At 37.9% G+C, this 24,141-nt stretch overlaps 1 protein-coding gene across 2 annotated transcripts in view; it reads left to right on the plus strand.

The window, feature by feature from the left end:
* PLEKHA8 (pleckstrin homology domain containing A8) overlaps positions 1–24,141 on the plus strand; it is a 60,752-nt gene that overhangs the window by 34,836 nt on the left and 1,775 nt on the right. Inside the window, exons 7-14 of one of the 2 annotated variants that reach the window (XM_020892476.2) lie at positions 791–948; positions 3,182–3,341; positions 3,715–3,800; positions 7,294–7,352; positions 7,932–8,062; positions 8,713–8,783; positions 14,055–14,210; positions 20,087–20,148. In XM_020892476.2, the coding sequence (XP_020748135.1) occupies positions 791–948; positions 3,182–3,341; positions 3,715–3,800; positions 7,294–7,352; positions 7,932–8,062; positions 8,713–8,783; positions 14,055–14,210; positions 20,087–20,148 (883 nt within the window). The remainder of the gene's footprint in view (positions 1–790; positions 949–3,181; positions 3,342–3,714; positions 3,801–7,293; positions 7,353–7,931; positions 8,063–8,712; positions 8,784–14,054; positions 14,211–20,086; positions 20,149–24,141) is intronic. The other variant, XM_020892477.2, reaches the window with a different exon arrangement.

Below are 24,141 nucleotides of genomic sequence, written 5' to 3' on the forward strand. Positions count from 1 at the left end.
TCCCTGGGATTCTCCAGGCAAGAACACTGGAGTGGGTTGCCATTTCCTTCCCCAATGCATGAAAAGTGAAAAATGAAAGTGAAGTCGCTCAGTTGTGAACGAATCTTAGCGACCCCGTGGACTGCAGCCCACCAGGCTCCTCCGTCCGTGGGATTTTCCAGGCAAGAGTGCTGGAGTGGGGTGTAAGGTGTTATGATTGTCCCTTAAACGGAATCAGCTATTTCACTTGCATGTTGAATAGCCTTTTCTGTTACCCTAAGAGCAACAGATTTCTCAGGATGTATTGTGTTTCCCAAGTTTTTTCTGTCTTCCTGGACCACAACTTGTGGCTTCTAGTCAGTTAATTGCTAGGCAAACAAATGGAAGTAGTCAGTGATTTGAGACCTGAGAATAGAAAAAACCTCCCAGGGAGAAGCTGAGGAAAGTAAGAAAAGTGTTAAATATGGTAGCTGTAGAAAAGTTGTTTGAAAACCAAAGAGCTGTCAGTGAATATTTCCTGTTGCTGGTGGGGAGCAGGAAGTTTGAGTAAGCTTAGGGTACAAAAAGAGCCATTCATGGTTTCTGAACTTCAGCCTGGAGTCAGGCCTGCTCCCAACACAGGAGGATACCTGTCTTGGAAGCAGGAGGGTGGGGTGAGAGATTTGGCTTGATTTAGCAATTCTGTTTTTTAATCAGTGTTAAAAGAAGTTGGTAATTTTGAACCCTTCCCCCCCAACCCTCAGAATAAGATCATCTGTGCAGTCTATTTATGACCAAGTAATTGGACTTTTTTCCTATTAAAAAATTTTAGGCAAATGGAGTTAAACAGTTGTGAAAATGGATCTTTAAATATGGAAATAAATGATGATGAAGAAATCCTAGTGAGAAACAAGAGCTCCTTATGTTTGAAACCTGCAGAGACAGATTGCAGCATATCAAGTGAAGAAAATACAGATGATAATGTAACAGGTAAAAACAAAAAAGATATGAAGCAAACCATTGACTGAAAGGATCGTGGGGGTTTGATTCGTTATCCATGATGTGATCCTTGATAGAGATTGGCCTCAAGACCGTATGCCAGGTAGCTCCTAAGGCAGATGTTGGTTAGATAACACAGGTCACATGACACATTCTGCCATCCCTTCTGACCCCTGTGTTGAGAAAGCAGAATGAAGAGGGATTTTCCCACTCACTGTTCTTAGCTGTGATGTTCATGGGCTTCAGTGAGCTGTAGCTGTCTGTGCTGACTTTTTAAGAGTATGAGTATTAGAGCCTTCTCAGAATTTCAGTCCTTTGAACATAGACTATGATGTGAAACTTAAGGGTCTGCAACGTTATGGCAATTCAGTTTTCCATGCTCCTGATTTCTGATGAGGCCTGAGGATGACAGAATTCACCAGCCACCATCCCATTTTCACCTGGCCTTCACTGTGTTCATCAAACCAAATTTCAAATTTAAGTAATAACCTGTAGTTGAAAATGCTGCCCTTTTGGATTTACTAATTTCATTGTCTCTAGTCACTAAAACCAACTTCAGTCCATGACAACCATCTTAGAGCTTTTAATTGTTTAAGTACTAAATAGTTTGAAAATAAAATTTTTTAAAAAGTTTTCTCCTCATCTCGTCTGGTGAGTGGGGGGAAGAAAAGATGCATTTTTACAGCTCTTAATCTGCACCTAGCAATCCATACATCACCGAAGTCTTATCCCTTGAGTAAATAATAAAGACAGGAGAATTTCAGTTAAAACAGTACTCTTGTTTATCTGACCCAGTAATTTTCTTCTAGGAATCTGTCCTCAGGGAATAGTGGATCTAAGGACAGTTATCTGTGGACAGGGATGCCCTTTATGACGTTATGGTCACTTCTCATCATTCGTGGTAGTTGTGCTCTATACAGTTACTGCAGACCCTAAACTAGCAAATATTGAACCGTTGCTCCTAGGGGAAACACATGGTTAGGTTCTTAAAAGCTTCCCAGGTGCCACTAGTGGGGAAGAACCCATCTGCCAGTGCAGGAGACGTAAGAGGCACGGGCTTGATTCCTGAGTCAGGAAGATCTCGTGCAGGAGGACATGGCAACCCTCTCCAGTATTCTTGCTTGGAGAATCCCTTAGACAGAGGAACCTGGGGGGCTAACAGTCTGTAGAATCACAGAGAGTCGGACATGACTGAAATGACTCAGCACACGTGCACATGTATAAAATAGATAACTAATAAAGCCCTACTGTATCGCACAAGGAATCGACTCAGTACTCTCTAATGGCCTATATGAGAAAAGAATCTAAAAAAGAATGGATATATGTATATATGACTGATTCACTTTGCTTGTATGCCTGAAACTAACACAACATTGTAAATCAACTATACTCCAATAAAAATTTAAAAAAGAAAGAAAAGAAAAAAATAACCCTCCTCCCAAAGGGAAAAAAAAGACACTGTGTTTATATTGTTGACTCATTAACATTGAACCCACAGCATAGCGCTATAACCCATGCCTGAACAAAGTTTATCTTATATAAGCTTATATATTAAATAACATGTGTTTTTCCATAAGGCACATTACAGCCTTCTTATGCTTAGAACACTAGAAAACACTACCCTTGGAGGGCCTTTTAAACAGCAAAATCAACAATGAAATGCACACAAATGCAAAAAACATGGCACTAAATAAACACATTTGTGTACAGTATGAAAGGTGAAACAAGAAGGCAGTATCACCTTGTTTAGCTTCAGCTGGGAACATGTGTGTGAGGTAACTCAGTTTTTTTTACCACTCTGTACATATCTAGAATGACTGCAAGAATGCCATACGCATTGATTTTAGTATTACAAATAAACAGGCAAGCAAATCTGCAAAGATAGAATACACTAATAATGAGGCTTAACTCTATTTATAATACTAAAATTTTAGAAACCACCTAAATGCCCTCCACATAAGCATGATGCAGTATTACATGATCATTAAAATCATGTTTTGAAATTATTGAGTGATAATGAAAACATTTATGATATCAGTGAGAAGAAGCTGGATGAAAATCTACATATATTTAAACCCAATTTTATGTGTGATGTGTAATATTTCACTCATTGATTTTTCTTTCTTTATACTTTGCTGTGTTAGAAATGTTCAACATTGAATATGTATACATATTAATCTTTGTACTAAATAAAGGTTACTAATAGGTATCTTCTGCTATACAGTCCAAGGTGAAATGATGAAGGAAGATGGAGAGGAAAGCCTGGGAAATCATGACAGCGACTTGGCACAGCCTGAATTGCACTCCACCAACAGCTCTCCAGAATCCCATTGGGAAGAAGACCAAGAAGTTATCCCAACTTTCTTTAGTACCATGAACACCAGGTATTCATGGTATTCTCTACTCTTTCACATCACTGACATTTGGATACCAGTCTTCCTCCAGAATAGAGATTGTGACGTACCATGTGTCTGCTTTATTGTTCACCTTGTCTGAAGCAGTGGATAAGAAGGAGTTGGATTGCAAGAATATATGCTGTCAACAAGTTTTAGCTTGCTTTGGTGAATTGTCTTTGGAAAGTGATTTTATTAGACTGTGTTATAATAGGAAAACAGTCACTGGGTGGGTCGTGTTTGTGAATAAGCCTAATTGATGTGTTCTCAGAGGCTTAGCTGTTTTCATGACTGCCTATGAACTGCAGAGCACGCTAATATTGTATTTTCAATCTTTCCTCCTTTGTATCACTAAATTGTTTAGCTTTAGTGACATTGAACTTCTGGAAGACAGTGGCATTCCCACAGAAGCATTCTTAGCATCGTGTTATGCTGTGGTTCCAGTATTAGGTAAGATTGCTAGACTTGCCTTAAATTCATTAGTCTCTGAAATCTGTTTCAATGAAGTTATTTTGTAGTAAAAATACACTGAACTATGTGTACAGTTAGATGACCCTTCTTATCTACCTCTTTATATCACCAGCCGCATACAGTTAAAACTGTGTGACCTTAAACATTATCACATATTTCCATTTCATTTCTAATTATGATTAATAATGATCCCAGAGCTGTGTAATGAAAAAAGGGAATTCTGTTTTCTAGAAATCATATTTAAGAGCAAAAGTGAAAGTATTAGTAGTTGAGGAACAGATCTTCAAATCCACTAGTAGTATGAAAATGGACATGAATTTGAACAAACTCTGGGAGATAGTGGAGGACAGAGGAGCCTAGCATGCTATAGTCCATGGGGTCCTAAAGAGTCAGGCACAGCTTAGTAAGTGAACAACAGCAACAACACTATGAAAATGCATTTTACCACCTAAAACATTTTTTCAGATTAAAAAACATGACATATAAAACTTTAAGTTTAAATTCTATTGACTTTTTATAGAGCCAGTAATACCAGAAATTGCTAATGTGTTAAAGTTTGCTGTAGAATCCATTTTAGCTATGTATCTCTTTTTTTAAGTCAAGGTTTATTTTGCATAGAACTTAACTGTTATAATTTAATGAGTTTTGACAAAGGCATCTACTGGTGTAATCCACTCCTCTACAAGACAGAATATGCTTTCATTATCCCAGAATGTCCCCTATTGCAGTCAGTCCCCAAACTGTCTCCCAGCCCAAAGCAACCGTACTGCTTTCTGTCACTGTAGGTTAGTTTTGCATGTTCTAAGATTTCAAATAAGTGGAATCACTTACGTACTCTTGCGTTACACTCTGTGTGTGAAGTTTTCATCTTTGTTGTTACGTTTATTGGTAACTCATTCCTTTTTATTGCTGAATAGTATTCTGCTAAGGGAGTATACCCCAATTTGTTTCTTCAGTCTTCTACTGATAGACATTTGGATAATTTCTTATTTGGGGCTTTGTTGTTGTTTAGTCTCTTAAATCATATCTGACTCTTTTATGACCCCAGGGACTGTAGCCTGCCAGGCTCCTCTGGCTATGGAATTTCCCAGGCAGTAAAACTGGAGTGGGTTGCCATTTCCTTCTCCAGGGGATCTTTCTGATCCAGGGATCAAACCCATGTTTTTTGCGTTGAGGTGGATTCTTAACCACTGAGCCACCAGAGAAGCCCCTGTTTGGGGCTATTATAAGTGAAATTGCTCTTAATATTTTTGCATCTGTGGGCACATGTTTTCATTTTTCTTAATAACTTAGAGTGGAATTGCTGATTCATAGGGTTTGTACCTCTACCGTTGTGCACGTCTAACAGTAATGTATGTCCTTCTGATTGCTTCACGTCCTCACTAGCACTTGATGGTGTCAGTATTTTTGGTTTTAGCCATTCCTGTGAGTGTTCAGTGGTACCTTGTTGTGGCTTTAATTTTTATTTCCCCGATGACTAATGATGTTGAGCACTTTTTCATATATAAACCATTATTGTCTCTTCCTTCGTGCAGTATGTTCATATCTTTAATTTATTTTTAAAAGTTGGTTAGTTTTCTTTTTATTATTGAGTTGAAAGAGTTCTTTGTGTGTTCTGAACAATGTTTCATTGTAGACATTCTCATTATGAATATTTCCCCCCAGACTATGGCTTGCTTGCTTCTTTTTTTAATGATGCCTTTTGAACAATGTGGAGTTTTTAATTTTCATTAAATTGATTTATTTTATTTCTTTTATAATTAGTACTTGCAATATCCTAAGAAATCTTTGCTTATCCTCAGGGTCATGAAAATATTCTTCTGTGTTGTCTTCTACACTCTTTATTTTTTATGTTTACATCTATGATCCATCTTGAAATTAGTTTTCTATGTGGTGTGAGGTAAAGGTTGAGATTCCTTTTTTTCTTTTCCTTTACCGTGTTGTTCAAGAACCATTTTTTTGTTGTTATTGTAAAAGCATCTTTTCCCTTTTTCGTTACTTGGCAGTTTTTTGAAAATCAGTTGACCCCGTAAGTGTGGATCTGTTTCTGGACTCTCTTCTGTTTCAATAATCTGTTTTTTGTTACCCTAGAATTATAGTATCTTAATTACTGTGCCTCAGTTGTAAGGTTTGAAATCAGATAATGTAAATCATCTTCTTCAAGATGTTTGGCAATTCTAGGTCCTTTGAATGTCCATATGAATTTGAGCTTTTCAATTTCTACTAAAAAGTCTGCTGGGATTCAGTTGAGTCTGTAACCAGTTACTAGGAAATTGATATCTCAAACAACATTGAGTCTTTTATGAATGTGCCGTATCTCTCCATTTCCTTAGGTGTTTATTTTCACAGCAATGTTTTGTATAGTGTAAAGGTCTTACACATCTTTTGAAGCTGCCCAGCTAGCTCAGTCGGTAGGGCATGAGACTCTTACACATCTTTTGTTATGAATAGATTTTAAAATTTTATGTTTCTGTATGCTATCAGGAGAAGTATATCATTTTCTAATTGTTCATTAATAGCATACAGATACAGTTGACTTATGTACTGAATAGTTTTTTATAATCATGGATGAGTTAGTTTTATAAAATGTATTTTCTGTGTTTTTTGAAATTATTTTTTCCTGTACTTAATGTTATAAATTACATTGTTTGGATGAATTTAAGCCTTCTATCTTGCTGTTTCTACCATCTTGGCTACTTATTTTGTATTTGTCTCATATATTTTTCCTTGTGTACTCCTTTCTTGATTTCTAGACAATTAGTCAATTATTTTTTCATATTCTATTTTACTTCCTCTTTTAGCTTTTTAGCTACCTTTGATCCTGCTTTTCTTTTGGATGAGTCAAGTATGTTAGAATTTTATTACATTTTGTCTTTTTAGCTATACTCTGTGTTATTTTTTTTCTTTTAATTTGCTCTTCCAACAAAAATATTTAAGCTACTATATATAATTTTAAATTTTCTAGCAGGCATATTAAATTTGTAAAGCAAAACAGATAAAGCTAATTTTAATAATGTATTTTATCTAACTTGGTGTATATAATATGTCATCTGAACTTGGACTCAGTATAAAAGAATCATTAATGACCCTTTTTTTTTTTTTTGATACTAAGTCTTTGAAGTCTGGTATACTTATACTTGCTGCACATTTCAGTTTGGAATAGGTACATTGATTGCCAGGTGCTCAATAGCCACATATCTACCGGCTACCATATTGGACAGTGCAGCCCTAAGGATTACAATATACATTCTCAACTTACAAGATTATCCTCACATGCCCTTAAGGCCTCATTGTAGTTACTCAAGAGCAGTATAGTAGAAAAAAGTAATGACAGTGTCCCAGAAATCTTTGAAGCTTATGTTTAGAAAATGATTTAAAAGCAAAAAATGAAAGTTGGGGGTGTTATCCATTAAGTTTATTTTCCACTTGAAAAAATTGCTTTTTCAATGATGTTCTCAATTTTTTCTTCTAGACAAACTTGGCCCTACGGTGTTTGCTCCTGTTAAGATGGATCTAGTTGGAAATATTAAAGTGAGTATACTAGCTTGTCTCTGAAGACTTAATTTGGAGGGAGTAGTTGCATGAAATCTTATTCAAAAACAAATAGTTGTTGAGTTTATACTCAGGATGAAAAGCATAGGCCAGCTGTAAGAACCTTTCTCACAGGAGAAAAAAATACTTTAAAAACAGTACCTTAAAACCCTCAAACTATTTAAATCTGGCTTAAACCCAATAAGAATTCTCAAACAAATAAAACAGATTACTTGGAAAACATAAAGAAGAAGGTAATAGAGGCTTAATTTATTTAGGTGGGAGGGGGAACCAGGATGGGGAATACATGTAAATCCATGGCTAATTCATTTCAATGTATGACAAAAACCACTGCAATGATGTAAAGTAAGTAGCCTCCAACTAATAAAAATAAATGGAAAAAAAAATTTTTTTTAATTAAAAAATTTATTTTAATATATATTTGTAATTATAATATTATATAATATTATAAAATATTAATATATTTTAATTTCTCAGAGGCCTGCTTAACAAACTTATGTAAACTGACTTGCTTGGTAGCTTTAGCACTTTAAACTTATTTCTCTGCTTTTCCTGCAGAAAGTAAACCAGAAGTATATCACCAACAAAGAAGAGTTTACCACACTCCAGAAGATAGTGCTACACGAAGTGGAGGCCGATGTAGCCCAGGTTAGGAACTCAGCTACGGAAGCCCTCCTGTGGCTGAAGAGGTGAGGTGGCCGGGGTGGGGCAGCAGGTGAAATCTAGTCACGTTGAAATGTTACCTGCAATAAAATTGTTAGGTGAAGGAGGCTACTTCTAAGTGAAGGCTGGAACGCAGTTGTACAGAAGACCTGATGAATAGAATGCCAACTTTTTTTTTTTGCCTCTGTCTTGATAATGATAAAACATTGTTCATATTAATAGAATATATAAGATAGGAATCATAAAGGACAGTAAAGCTGATTAGTTTGTCTTTAAGTCAGTGGATCACAAACTGTAACAGCATCAGAATCACCTTGAGGGCTTATTGAAAAAAACAGAGATTGCCCCACCCAAAACCCACAGTTTCTGGTTCAGCAGGTCTGGAGTGGGGCCCCAGAATTTGCATTACTGGCTAGTTTCCAGATGATGCTGAAGCTGCTGGTCTTGGGACCACATTCTGAAAACCACTGTTTAGGTATTTCAGATAAGAATGATCTAGAGCAAGCTAAAGGGAAATCACAGGGAAGAAACAAAAAGGACAGCCATGTGACTTAATCTGTTTATTGTTGTGCCCAAGATACTGTTGAAAAAGAAGCTTATGTCTGCCATTTTTTCATACCTATTCAATATAAGTGAACTTTGGAAATAATATATCCTCCTTTTTTTTTTGTTTTAGAGGTCTCAAATTTTTGAAAGGATTTTTGACTGAAGTGAAAAATGGAGAAAAGGACATCCAGACAGCCCTGAGTAAGTGTTCTCTACATTTTGATTGATTAATTGAAGAGGATGTGGAATGGAGACCCCTGGAGGAGGAGACAGGGTGTGCTTTTCAAGATTTGATTTTGTTTCTTTTCCATTTCATTATTATTAATTGTTTCTTATGTGCTTTGTTAAAAAAGAACCCATGAGATAATGACCTGGTAATTTACATCTAACTTATTAAAAATCAGTTTGTCTTAAAGAAGAGCTAAATTAATAGAGAACCATCTTTTAATAGGAAAACCTAATATTTTAAAGAAGTCAGTTCTTCTTAAATAAATCCTTATGTGTCATGAGCCCTACATAATTTTCCTAGGCTCCCCTGTCTGGAAACTTGCTAATGTGCCATGAAACAATATAAAGCTGATATTTCTGTAACATTGTATTAAAAATTTAGATAACTTAATCCTAACATCGATCTGTTTTTACAGGTCAGGTTATAGAAATTCTGAAAGATTAAAAGACTTGCTAAGACCATAAAGGATCTGGAGCAGGGTCACTTTGGGGTTGCTGTCTCCAGGGTCTTCATTCTTCCCACAAAAGGTCTTCTCCACCATCCCTGAGCTACCTGCATTTTGGGGCTTCTCATTCATACTTGAATTTCGAAGACAGTATCAATTATATTGTCCATTGTATGTCCTGATTTCAGTACTAAAAGTATATTCACCATGACAGTTAGGACCCCCTAACCAGTATCTATCAAATTTTATGACTTTGTGGAGTGATTAAGATCATGGACTTTTTGGATAGTATTGTGCCCTTAGGCAATTTACTTAACTTTTCTGTGCCTTAGCTTCCTCATCTATAAAATGGGAATGATGATTTGATTTCCCTAATAAGATTGTTGTAAAGATTAAGTAGATTTATGCATGTGAAAAGATTAGAAATTTGGCATATAGTAAGCACTTGAAACTGAAGTCGCTCTGTCCTGTCCAACTCTTTGCAACCCCATGGACTGTAGCCTACCAGGCTCCTCGGTCCATGGGATTTTCTAAGCAAGAGTACTGGAGTGGGCTGCCATTTTCTTCTCCAGGGAATCTTCCCAACCCAGGGATCGAACCTGGGTCTCCAGCATTGCAGACAGGCACTTTACCATCTGAGCCACCAGGGAAGCCCAGTAAGCACTTAACAGAGGTTAACTCTATTGCTGTTTATATTCTCATCATCATGACATATGCACAGTTAATAACCTACCAGAAAATGGGGCTTATTTGTCCCAAATCAGAAATGGAAAGTTTACAAAGCTCAGTTGCTAAGCTGGAAATTTCCCTCCAGATTGACTTCTTAGTATGGAAATTTCACACTGGAGGGAAGATTCCACCACCTCCACCTGCAAGAAAATGCAGATGGTATGGGATTCAGCACTGGGTGCCTGGTGGTGCACTCTACTTGTCACAGGATGCTACTGCTTTGTGATTGTTGGCTGTGTGAGGGACAGTGCGGGATGCTGATCTCATTACCCCTCTGCTGGAGCTAGGATAGAGGATAACCCAGCTGCTTACCTTGGAGGTCGAGAGGAAGTTGAGGATATGCCATTTCTGCCCTGCCCCATCCCTATTTTTCCCCTACCTTTTATTTGGAGACTGGGCCCAGAGATGTTGACTTTGTGAAGAGAGAGGAGACTTAAAGGGTAAATGCTGCTTCAAAGCTGAAATAATCACAGCCCGTCTCAACTTTTCCTTCTTTCTCTTCCCTGCTGGACTACTTTTAGTGAAAAGGAAAGGAGGACTGTAAATTTGAGATTTTCATCCTGATGCTTAGGATTATTTCAGAGGTTTTCATGATTTAAAATATCTTTGCTTACAGGGATTCCTAGTTTCCTGCTGCGGTTCAACGTGGAGCAAGAAAGCTCCCCTAACCACCCCCTCCCCTCTGAACACAGACACAACAAGCTTTGTGCAAACAAATAGAGCTTTATAAGAAATGTTACACATTAACCACTCAGAACCCATAGGCTCCTTGATGCATATTTCTTCAGACTAATGGTTTCTTTTTTCTCATTTTGAAATAATAGCTTTTATAAGTTGAACTTTTATCTAAAATGAGTTAGTTTGGGTATATAGGTTAAAGAGTGGGTATGTATGGTAGAACTTTTATCTAAAATGAGGTGGTTTGGGTATATAGGTTAAAGAGTGGGTATGTGTAATTTATATGACATATACAGGCAAATTAGCTTACATTTTTTCATTCTAAAATTGAATTTGAGTTATTGTAATAACAGCTACCATTTATAGAGCACTCAGTGTTGGCATGACACAAGGTTCTTCATAAACATCTTCTTAATCTGAGTACTCCCCTTTTATAGTGATAAACTAAACTTTAGAGAAGATAAGTACTTTCCCTAGGGTCCCAGATCCAGACCAGTGGTTCTCAGAGTGGTCCAAGGACAGCAGCATCTGAAAACTTATTAGAATTGCAGGCTAGTGGGTCCCACCTGACACCTGCTGACTCAGAAACTCCTGAAATGGACCCAACAGTGTGTGTGATCCCAAGTCATTTAAGTGATTCTAATCCATGCTACAATTTGAAACTCATTCATCCAGAGCTGGGATGTTGAAGCTCACGTGTTGCTAGGCTACATTTGATTATTTGGGAATTTTGACTGCCTCTAAATGATTATTAAATAAGCAGGAGTAAAAGTACTGAAACTAGTTACCCATAGTATCAGTTAATTTTGCCTCCTTTACATGATAATGGACTGGTTATCCAGTGCCTGAAAATTTTTCCTAACCTAGGAACAGTAGGAAAATTAATGGGGATAAATTAAGGATAAACCTTGATGATACTCCCAAATTTGAAATCTACTGCCTAAGACAGGTTTTGAGGTAAATGCTCATAAAATTTGCATAGTCTTATTGGCTTTAAAAATGGGAGATATGTAAAAGTTGGAAATGACAAAATGAAAGCAGTAACATCTATTAACTTTCTGGAAAATGCATGTATAGTCATTGTATTGCTGCAGTTCTGTGACCTAGAATGAGTTTTCAGCATCTGGAGGGAGGCCATCAGCTTTACACTGCCCCCCTTTGCATTTGAGCCATCTCTTGGATTCCCCCATAGTGATGATCAGAGTGGAATGTTTTGGGTGGTCTCATGCCAAGAGGTGCTCTGAACTCTGGTGTCCTCTGATATTCTCTAGAGATCATTCTAAGGAAAGAGTTGGGTACACAAAGCAAATGTGTTTAATGATCCACCTTGTAGCTAAGCCCCTTCCATTCACAGATGCCACATCAAAAAGAGGCTTCAGAAAGCATCCTTGTAACTGAAAGGAAGAAAAGTTGCTCTGCCATTTCATGCACCATTGTACTAAATGTTATATGCTGTGCACTGCTCCCTCAGCAGGATAGCGTATTGCCACATCCCTCACCTCCAAATGATTTCATAAATGTCATATAAACATTAACCTAACCAAAATCTCTAGCACAGAATAGGAAAAAAAAATTAAAGGATACTCAGTTATACAGTTAATATAAAAGCCTTTCACAAATAAGGAGAGCTATCTGAGAGAGAAAATCAGAACTTGTAGTTAGATATTTGACATCAAATCATAACTTGATCTAACTGTTCTGAAAGTCCTGGGACATGTGAATGAAGTCATGCCATCTTCAGAACTATTCACAACATGTGCTCTAATGGCAGAACTGGCTTACAGTATGAGTTTTCATCTCCATGGTGCCTGAAGGTAATACAGGATATCTTTGGGTACTTGTTCTATCTCTGTCAACTGGTTATTAAGTCAGCTTTTCTCCACACTATTCATTTTGCCTGAAACTTAGTCACTTTATAGAATTTGGGGGTTTTCCTAGTAGTAGGTCTTTTGGTGTGTGTGCTCAGTTGCGTTCAACTCTTTGCAACCCTGTGGCCTGTAGCCCGCCAGGCTCCTCTGTCCTTGGAATTTCCCAGGTGAGAATACTGGAGCCGATTGCCATTTTCTACTCCAGGATATCTTCCCGACCCAGGATCCTGCCATGACTCCTGTGTCTTCTGCTTGGCAAGCAGATTCTTTACTGCTGTGCCACCTGGAAAGCCCATTTAAATTATATCAAATGTTTATCATTTGGACAAATATATAAACACAATCCACCTACTACCTCATGACCCCATTACTTCCAGAGAAGATCTTCATTCAGAATTTGTAGTTTATTATTATATAATAAATGCTTTTATACTTTTACTATATATTTATGTGTCCATAAACAGTATCTATATTATATTGCATGTTTTAAACTCATATACATGGTGTCACATTATACACATTATTCCTTTTTCACTCTGTTTTCTGCTTATTCACTTTCAAATCTTTCTTTGTTCATGATTCTTGTCTGAGGACTTCCTAATTTAACTCATTTACAGAATTGAGATAATTCGTGTTTCCTGAGCTCAGTGAATGATTGATGCCACGCTTCCTGTCTTTACTTGTCTGCTTCTCAAGCTGTCTTAAAACTTGGATTTGTATTTCTCCATTGTCCTCTGTACAACCCAAAGTAACTTTGTAAGTCCTTACTAGTTATAGATTTACAATAAACATTCTCATGCATTCTGCTTCTGGACAGAATAGCTGTCTATCAGCAGTAATGGAAAGGTTGTTGGTACTCAGATGCTGTAATGGATTGAAGCATCATTTCTAAATACTTCGTAGAAAGGTTTTGACTAACCATTTAAAAAAATGAGATCAGCGTTGTTTCCATAAATAGAATAAGGTTCCAATTTTTTTCAAGATACGGCTGGGAAAAGGCACATTTTTCATTTTCATTATTTTGTTTTATAACAGAGAATAAACATCAGTTTTGTCAGAATGCTTTAATGTGACAGGAATGTCCTAAGTTCTCATTGCTTTTAGTTTTGTGACCTTGGGCAGGTAACTGTCTCTCTGGGTCTTCTGGTTTTTTTATCTATAAAAAGAAAAGAGTTGGGCAAGGTGATTGTCAGTGCTTCCTACTCAGAAATTTTGATTTAGTTTCTAAGGAACTGACACATTTAAAAGAACTGGAAGAAGGGAATCATTTATGTCTTTCAGAGGCCAAAAATACTTCCAGATTATAGAACATGCATTATGATAATGAATGGGTAGTTCAGTGAAGATTAATGTATTTCATTTTCTAATCTTCTCTAGGTAACCAAAATAGGTCAGGCTTATAGACTTCATCCTAATTTAATGCATCCTCACGTGGCAGAGATGTGTGCAGCCCTAGAAGTCACCTAAGGACTTTGGTCAAGTCTTTTTCTTTATGAGTTTTATTTGTTGGTTTTCAATTGCAGAAGTGGTCTTCCTAGGCCTGTTTCAGGACCCAGCCGAAATTCTCTGCTTCCCTCTTCTCCTGTTAGACTGCCTGGCTGGTGTTTTGCCCAGTGGAACTCTTCTCTTGGCAAGATGCAGGCACAGCAAAGAACAGCTGCCTCCTCTAGAAGGACCAGGTGGGATACAGAGATAGTGCTGCTGTAGAAGCTCTCTCTTCCGTAGACCAGGCTGCCCCTCTTACTTGGACTCACCACATCCTTGTTTTCTTGCTATCCCATAGAAGGGGGCGTGAAGAAAGGTTTCTGGGCCTTTTTGAGTAGTTGACTTCACTGGCAAAGGGTAGGAAAGGTATAAAGTCCCTGAGGTTGGAGAAGTACTGGATCCAGAGCCCTTATAAACAGGCAGTTTGTCTGCTAGGTAAGCTCTGGAGCTGAAGGCTCAAAGACCGGGACAGGAGGCACCTGTGTTTGCTACATACTGTAAAGAAATGTGGGTTTCTTTTTACTTCCCCACCACAATTCCCAAATTAGAATGATCGTGGCTATTAGTAGAAGAAAATAATACTATCTGTATAGGAAAGAAGACTTAAAAGAGTATACCTCTAGAATGCCCTATGTGGTTATCTCTGGGAGGCATGATTATATATCTCTTTAGTTCTTCCCTTTTTACATTGTCCATGTTTTTAACAATGAACACATTATTTTTGAAGAAAAAAAAAGCAGTAAATTTTATACCTTTTAAAATTACTACTGTGCTTCAGATGGGAAGTTCAGAACCCTTTACATGGCACTAAAAGGTCCTCCCAATTTGGCCCGATCTCCAGTATCTGCAGCCCTAGTGAATGATTCTCCCTTCCTGCTACCACCTCCATATAGCTTCCTCCATCTGCAGCTCCAGCCACCGCCCTCCTCTCTGCCCTAGCCAGCCTTTGTGAGTCCTCTGGAGAATTCTTTGTCCACATGCTCTCAGGCTGGATTCACCTCTCTCCTTTCCTGTAGTACTAGATACAGATGTCTGTTACAGCAGTTGGCAATTTACATAATAATGATTTGTTAAACACTGGTTCTCTTAAAAGCCCATGAACTTCCTGAGGATAGGGGCCTCAGTTTAAATCACCCAGAGATCCATGCTGCCTTGCACAGTAAAGGGCGTGTGGTAGGCTCATACGAAATTCTTAACTGATAGAGCAGCTGTTCCGTTGTGACTGTCCATGAGCAGATTGTAATGCCACTGAATTTCATCTGCTAATTGTTAATGGTATTTAATACCTTACATGGATGAGGATCACAAGAAATACGGTTTTCCCACTGTACCTCTGTGACTCACCTCTGGATGTTTTCCATGGACGTGTACACTATATTGCCAGCCCAGATGGCTCCGTAGATGCTTGGAAAGTTGATAGTCTTGCTGATTTACCCCAGAGGCTGTGCCTAGTATTTCCTGCCCATCTGCACTGGTACACTTTGTGTGCTAACAACCCTTTCTTCACTAAGGTCTTGTATACCTTCTAAAATGTCTCTGATAACATGTGTCCCCTTAGAGAATCAGATAGGGTTTAAGTGTGATTTACATTGAAGACATATCTTTGACAATGCCCTAGCCTACTCAGACTCTTCTCCTAAGAAAAAGATTGAATTTACTCTTAATTTCTCCTTTAGGCTCTCTAAGAGCTCCTTCTACACTTGAATTTATTGATTTTTATCATTTCTACTTTAGCTTTGCCGTACTGGATGCTGGCATTTCAACCCATTCCTAAAACTTTAGATAGCCAGGGAAATCTGCTGTTAGAATTCAAATGTGCAGTCTTATTTTATACAAAATATAATGTATTTTATGCACATTTGAATTGTGTAAAATTGTAGTAAGGTATGCTAAAAGTTCCCTTTTGAGTGAATGAAAAGGGAACAAAAAGATGGGCGCAATAAAGGACAGAAATGGTATGGACATAACAGAAGCTGAAGATGCTATGAAAAGGTGGCAAGAATACACAGAAGAACTGCACAAAGAAGATCTTAATGACCCAGATAACCACGATGGTGTGGTCATTTACCTAGAGCCAGACATCCTGGAGTCAGAAGTCAAGTGGGCCTTAGGAAGCATCACTGCAAACAAAGCTAGTGGAGGTGATGGAATTCCAGGTGAGCTATTTCAAGTCCTAAAAGATGATACTGTTAAAGTGCTGCACTCAATATGCTAGCAAATTTGGAAAGCTCAGCAGTGGCCACAGGAGTGGAAAAGGTCAGTTTTCATTCCAAACCCAAAGAAAGGCAATGCCAAAGAATGTTTGGACTACTGCACAACTGCACTCATCTCACACGCCAGTAAAGTAATGCTCAAAATTCTCCAAGCCAGGCTTCAAAAGCACGTGAACTGTGAACTTCCAGATGTTCAAGCTGGATTTAGAAAAAGCAGAAGAACCAAAGATCAAATTGCCAACATCTGTAGGATCATTGAAAAAGCAAGAGAGTTCCAGAAATACATATGCTTCTGCTTTATTGACTACACTAAGGCCTTTGACTGTGTGGATCACAACAAACTGGAAAATTCTTCAAGAGATGGGAATACCGGACCACCTGACCTGTCTCCTGAGAAATCTGTATGCAGGTCAAGAAGCAGCAGTTAGAACCAGACATGGAACAACAGACTGGTTCCAAATTGAGAAAGGAGTACGTCAAGGCTGTATAATGTCACCCTGTTTATTTAACTTATGTGCAGAGTACATCATGTGAAATGCTAGGCTGGATGAAGCACAAGCTGGAATCAGGATTGCCGGGAGAAATATCAGTAACCTCAGATATGCAGATGACACCACCATTATGGCAGAAAGGGAAGAGGGACTGAAGGGCCTCATGATGAAAGTGAAAGAGGAGAGTGAAAAAGCTGGCTTAAAACCCAACATTCAGAAATGAAGATCATGGCATCTGGTCTCATCACTTCATAGCAAATAGATGGGGAACCAGTGGAGATAGTTCAGTCGCTCAGTCGTGTCCAACTCTTTTGACTCCATGGACTGCAGCACGCCAGGCCTCCCTGCCCATTACCAACTCCCGGAGTCCACCCAAACTCATGTCCGTTGAGTCGGTGTTGCTATCCAACCATCTCATCCTCTGTCGTCCCCTTCGCCTCCTGCCCTCAATCTTTCCCAGCATCAGGGTCTTTTCAAATGAGTAAGCTGTTTGCATCAGGTGGCCAAAGTATTAGAGTTTCCGTTTCAACATCAGTCCTTCCAATGAACACCCAGGACTGATCTCCTTTAGGATGGACTGATTGGATCTCATTGCAGTCCAAGGGACTCTGAAGAGTCTCCTCAAACACCAAGTTAAATAGCATCAATTCTTCGGCACTCAGCTTTCTTTGCAGTCCAACTCTCACATCCATACATGACCACTGGAAAAACCATAGCCTTGACTAGATAGACCTCTGTTGGCAAAGTAATGTCTCTGCTTTTTAATATGCTGTCTAAATTGGTCATAACTTTCCTTCCAAGGAGTAAGTATCTTTTAATTTCATGGCTGCAGTCACCATCTGCAGTGATTTTGGAGCCCCAAAAAATAAGGTCAGCTACTGTTTCCACTGTTTCCCCATCTGTTTGCCATGAAGTAATGGGGCCAGATGCCATGATCTTAGTTTTCTGAATGTTGGGCTTTAAGCCAACTTTTTCACTCTCCTCTTTCACTTTCGTCAAGGGGCTCTTTAGCTCTTCTTCACTTTCTGCCATAAGGGTAGTGTCATCTGCATATCTGAGGTTATTGATATTTCTCCCAGCAATCTTGATTCCAGGTTGTGCTTCTTCCAGCCCAGCGTTTCTCATTATGTACTCTGCATATAAGGTAAATAAACAGGGTGACACTATACAGCCTTGACATACTCCTTTTCCTATTTGGAACCAGTCTGTTGTTCCATGTCCAATTCTAACTGTTGCTTCCTGACCTGCATACAGATTTCTAAAGAGACAGGTCAGGTGGTCTGATATGCCCATCTCTTTCAGAATTTTCCACAGTTTATTGTGATCCACACAGTCAAAGGCTTTGGCATAGTCAACAAAGCAGAAATAGATGGAAATAGTTGTAGACTTTATTTTCTTGGGGTCCAAAATCACTGCAGATGGTGACTATAGCCATGAAATTGAAAGACCCTTGCTCCTTGAAATAAAAGCTATGACCAACCTAGACAGCGTAGTAAAAAGCAGAGACATTACTTGGCCAACAAAGGTTCGTCTAGTCAAAGCTATGATGTGAGAGTTAGACTATAAGGAAAGCTGAGTGCTGAAGAATTGATGCATTTGAACTGTGGTGTTGGAGGAGACTCTTGGGAGTCCCTTGGACTGCAAGGAGATCCAACCAGTCCATCCTAAAGGAGATCAGTCCTGAATATTTGTTGGAAGGACTGATGCTGAAGCTGAAACTCCAATACTTTGGCCACCTGATGTGAAGAACTGACTCACTGGAAAAGACCCTGATGCTGGGAAAGATTGAAGGCAGGAGGAGAAGGGGACAACAGAGAATCAGATGGTTGGATGGCATCACCAGCTCGATGGACATGAGTTTGAGCAAGCTCCAGGAGTTGGTGATGGACAGGGAAGCCTGGCATGCTACAGTCCATGGGATTACAAAGAGTCGGACACGACTGAGAGACTGAACTGAACTGATCCTAAAAGTATTAATGAAGCCTCACCCTAATTTTAACAATAGACATTGACAAGAATTACATCATTTCAAAGCTAGAGGACTCAAATAAATTGTAAACTGTGTTTAAACTTGCAGCCACACGACCTGGTTGTTTTGCTCAGTAAAATGCAGATATCTGGTGTCCTTCGGCAGTTCTATGAGCCACACTGTGTTTTGCTGCATAGGGACTTGTGGTAGTTTTTATGTCTAGGGTTTTTTGTTGTTGTTGTTGTCATTATTTTTACCTCTGCTCTTGTTACAATTTAAAATGTCTTTGTAACCTATTACAGTGTTACCCAAGCATTGATTAAATGGCATTGGTGCTTGTACTAGTGCTAAAACTAGCCCATGAAAATAAACAAGTTTGGAATAAAATTTAGATGTGGTAAAACATGATAAAGAAAGTCAAACAACCCCCGTGATACTCTGTGCTATAATTTAGGAGTGTGAGGACTCTGTAGACCATTAAAGATGATGCTGAAAAAATAAAATGGAGCATTGAAATAAAAATGCACTGTGGTGATATAGAGCTGTGCCTCCTGAGAGAATGTTTATTCCTGTAGAAAAATCAGTTTTCAATTTGGCATATATTGAATTATTCAAAGCCTTCAGGAACACATCCCTTGCATAAAATGCAGTAATCTTGTTCTTGAGATTATTTTTTGTAATTAAAATTATTATATAGAAGTTTTTAAATCTCCTTCTAAAACTCAGTGGGAAAAAAATAATAGGTTTTTATCTTTAAAGTCTAGAATATGAATTGACTTATTAATAAGCCTCACCAGTTACTTTGTATCTATCTAGCTTAATAACAGCAAGCTGTTCTTTTCATAATAGTTTTCAGAGTTCTAGCTTTAATACTATATATCCAGGGTCATGGGACATCTCGGACTAACATTTGACATCCCAGAATAGAATGTTAGAATTGAAGAGATACTTAGAGAAAATTTTACAAAGAGGAAAACAGATGGTTAGAGAGTTCGGCTAGGGGACTGGCTCAGGGTCACACAACATTTCAAAGAACTGCATTTTTCTATTTTTATAGTGTATTTTAAATTATATTCTCCACATGACAATATCCTTTCCTTCCTTTTTACTTCCTTATATGTGTTGAATTTTCCAACCATAATAATAAGCTGCCGTTCAGCTATATTGACACAGGGTAAGAGTGGAAATATCAATTTTTCTTTAAAAAAAAAATCTCTGGAGGTTTTGTTTTTCCTACTCAAGGACTTTTGGGGTATGTAATCTTGTAATTAAGCTTTTTTCCCTCAGTTTTTAATACCTAAGGAATGTGCTGCTATGTACATTAGAAAGGACATGATGCAAATAACACATCAAATTCTGATGAAATTGTCCCTCATGGAGTATTTCTTCTTTTCAAGATAATGCATATGGTAAAACTTTACGGCAACACCATGGCTGGGTGGTTCGAGGAGTTTTTGCGGTAAGTAAGCCTTCTGCCTCCTAATGTTCTGATGGTCTCAGCAAGGTGTTTTGTTTTGCTTTGTGTGTGTGTGGTATTTCTGTTTGCTTTGTTTTTGAGAATAAGAACAAAACATTGCTTATTTCATTGAAATCTTTAGGTCTGTAGTGTGGAAATGTTGGCAATAAACAGTAAGAAAAGACTTAGAGTGTGCTTCACCTTATCTAGTTCCAGGGACCCTGAGATTTGTCTCAGAAGTGGCTGCCTTTCTGATGAGGTAGTAAAGAGTGTCCGTGTATGCTAGAGATAGGCAGGAGGCGGCCAGGTGCTCACCCTCTGAGGGGATACCGGTGGTGGTTTCAAGCCCATAGCTCCCTCTGCTGCCTGCCAGGGTCAGGCCTGGTAATTCTCAGATTTTAGTCCGTCATTTTTCCTAAACTGAATTGTATCTTTGAATATTAACTGACCTGGGTTGCCAGTGGCCAGAACTGGAAATCTCTTCTTCGCCAATTATTTTCCTTGTGGAAGTGTTTGTATTTGTGTGTGTTGGCTCCTGTTACCTATTATCCCTTCCTTCCTAGCATGACCTGGGAAGAACACACACCTGAGAATCATAGTTCTCAGGTGAACAGATCAGGTCACCTGCTTTGTAAAATAGCTGGAGCAGATGGCCCCTTTCTGTCAGCAGTAATGTTCTATGATTCTCCCATTGGGCGAGAGGTCAGTCATAGTCAGGTGCAGCCATGAAAAGGCTGAATCTCATGTCATGGTACAATAGGAAATGTCAGATTAAAAATAGCTTGCAGATGAAGTCTTTTTCTAATTTGCCTAAGGTAAGAAATGTTCAGGTCATGATTTCTTAGGAGACAGGTCAAGAAAGTGGGAGGAATTTATCATGGAAAAAATCAAATTTTAGTGAAAATGAAACATTTTACTGTTCACTGGAATAGGAGCCAGACCAGTTGCAGCCACAAACTGCTCACACTTACCTTCAGTGGATGTTTAATAACGTAATAATAGCTTCTGTGAAGCTATTGGACACTTAACACCGTGTATCAGATACTGTGCCAGGTACTTCTATGTTTATTATCTTTGGGAATCCTTAGGATTAGCTCCTGCTGTTTTACAAGTTCAGAACTGTTCATTTCAGTCCCAGAGTGAGGCAGTGGCAGAGCCCAGGTCTAAACCCAAATCTGTCTCCAAGGCTGATGCTCATCCCACACATCACAGCTCTCCACAGTGAAGACAGAATAATTGAGAAGCTGCTAGTGAGAAATTAGGCAAAAGATGCTGCTTCATTCATCAGTCTCCTTGAGTAAATACTGTGATTGCTTGCAGGTGCCTGACACCCAAGTTCCCTTGGTGAGGTGAAAAGCAGGGAAACATTGAGTTGCCTCATTTATAAGAAACAAATGTAGTTTTTTTTTGTTTTTGTTTTTTTCAGTAGAGGGCAGAGTTTAATCCTGAAATATTGATGATCCAGGAGACAGTGCCAGCAAGAATGAAGCTATAGCAGAAAATTTATCATGAGCATGTCTTTGAAATGACATTTTAACTTATAGCATTTTTCTAAGTAATTTAGATTATTTAGTTAGTAATTTAGATTTATTGTAAACAAAATGTATAGGAAAATAGAAAGGGTAAAACTTAAACTGTCCACAGTCTCACCATTCTATAATAACCATCTTCAACATTTTTGTGTTTTATCTTCTTAGCTCTTATTTTCATATATTTAACATATTCTTTTCAATGTTCTATTTATTGTGTATATTTATATAAATATCTATTAATAGATATTTCTATTTTTATGTTTATTTTATGTGTATAATTATCTTCATTTTGTATACTTACTCTGTATATGCATATAAATTTTTTACACTTAGCTGGTTTTGTATTGTTTTTCTCCACTCTTTTAGTTTTTATATTTTCTAGTTGTATTGAGGAATAATTGATGTTTAAGGCACACAGCAAGATGGTTTGATTTAAATGTATTATAAAATGATTACCACAATAGGTTCAGCTAAATCCATCTTCTCATATAAATACATTAAAAAGAAAAGAAAGGAAAAGGGAAAAACTTTTCTCCTTATGATGTGAATTCTTAGAATTTACTCTTTTAACACGTTTGCTCTATATCCAACAGCAGTATTAGCTGTAGCCATCCCCACTTATTTTTAGGGATTGCATAATATTTCCCTCAAAATAGAGGTAACGTAATTTATATGTCCAAACCTTTGTGTTGGAAATTTCAGTTGCTTCTAAGTTTGTTTTTACAGATGAAATGGCATCTGTTTTTATGCATTTTTGACTAAAACAGTTATTTCCTCAAAATAGGTTCCTAGAAGTATTCCATAGTATTCCTAGAAGTATTCCTAGAAGATATTCCATAGAATATCTATGTCTAAGGCAAAGAACTAAAACCCCAACTTAGAGCAATTACAGTGCACTGGATGTTGTTTTAAGTGCTTTACTTATGTAAAGTTATTAATCTCATAACTCTGAAGTAGGTTCTCCTATTTTCCCTGCTTATAAACGAAACCTGAAACACAAGGATGTCAGGTAATAACACCCAAAGTTATGGGAAAAGAGCATCTTGAAGACTCTTGATGTTACTGCCAATAGTTTTTAAATTTGCTGATTTTTAAGAAAATAGATTCTATTGAGCATTTGGTAACAGCATTATTAATAGAGGAGCTTCCTTTCAGCCTGTCACCTGTTATTCTCCAAGTCATCCCTACTTTGGGAAGTTTATTGAGTTTTCTGATGTCCTGATTAAAATCATCAGGGGAAGATCTAACTAATCTTGGTTGCTCAGGGAAATATCTTTTACACTCACGGAATCTGACTGACTTAACAGCCAAATATTGGACATTCATCTTCGAACAGTTATGGTCTGTAGAACTGACGTCTAGTCTAGGCTCTGTCCCTTTCTGTGGCTCTCTTTTTTGGCTTCCTCTTCAGCTGAGTTCTATCATTATTTCCCAAATAGACTCAGCTAGGAGCCTTTGAGAAATGTATTGTTGTAGGCTCCACTCTGGAGAAACTTTAAACATTTTTTATTTTACGTAAATACACGTACATAGTTTTATTTTGCTTTTTATCACAGAGTCCAAAAAGATTATAACAAAAAACGGCAGTTTGTTCCATACTTCCCAGACTCACTAAAAGAGGCTGCAACTTTCAAATGCTTTGGCTATTTCTTCCAATACCTCTGTAATTCTAAAACTATTTACTCTTCTTTGTGGCCCTATCAATTTTAATTAATGTTGATTTCTGTTATGGATTAGAGTTTAGCCATCTCAGACCTTACTGTCACTACCTCCCTTTTCCCTGTATAATTATATCACAAGTCAACAATGATGATGATGAGCCAAAATTCTATGACTTTTTTTGTTCTTTCTTATATGAGTTTTATGTTTTTCCCTGTACCATGAACTCTCTCACATCACCATCATTTCAAACTCACAAAATGATCAATTATTATTGGATTATTATGGATTATTATTGGATTATCTATATTTTTTTCCAGAACTTTCTAAACTCTTATTCCAGTCTGATTTGTTGTACTGCTATTGTCCTAGAACTTTTGTTCTCAAATTTCCCTATACTGAGTCCCCACCTCACCTTAATTTTATTTCCCAAATCCTGTGACTTCCTATTTATTGATCTAATCCCCCCCTTTTTTTTATGATATCCAAACTCTATTAGCTTCCTAAAAAAAAAGAGTGCAAGGGAACTAAATTTTTGAGTTCTTACATGCCTGAAATTGTCTTTATTCTGCCCCCTTTTCCTAGAGTGTTGCTTTGGCTGGTGTAGAATTCTGAAGTGAAAGTTGCTCAGTCGTGTCCAACTCTTTGTGACCCCATGGACTGTAGCCCACCAAGCTCCTCTGTCCATGGGATTCTCCAGGCAGGAATACTGGAGTGGGTAGCCATTCCCTTCTCCAGGGGATCTTCCCAACCCAGGGATTGAACCTGTGTCTCCCGCATTGCAGGCAGATTCTTTACCATGAAC

This window comes from Odocoileus virginianus, chromosome 1, assembly GCF_023699985.2.
Source record: "Odocoileus virginianus isolate 20LAN1187 ecotype Illinois chromosome 1, Ovbor_1.2, whole genome shotgun sequence".
NCBI classification, from domain to species: domain Eukaryota; kingdom Metazoa; phylum Chordata; class Mammalia; order Artiodactyla; family Cervidae; genus Odocoileus; species Odocoileus virginianus.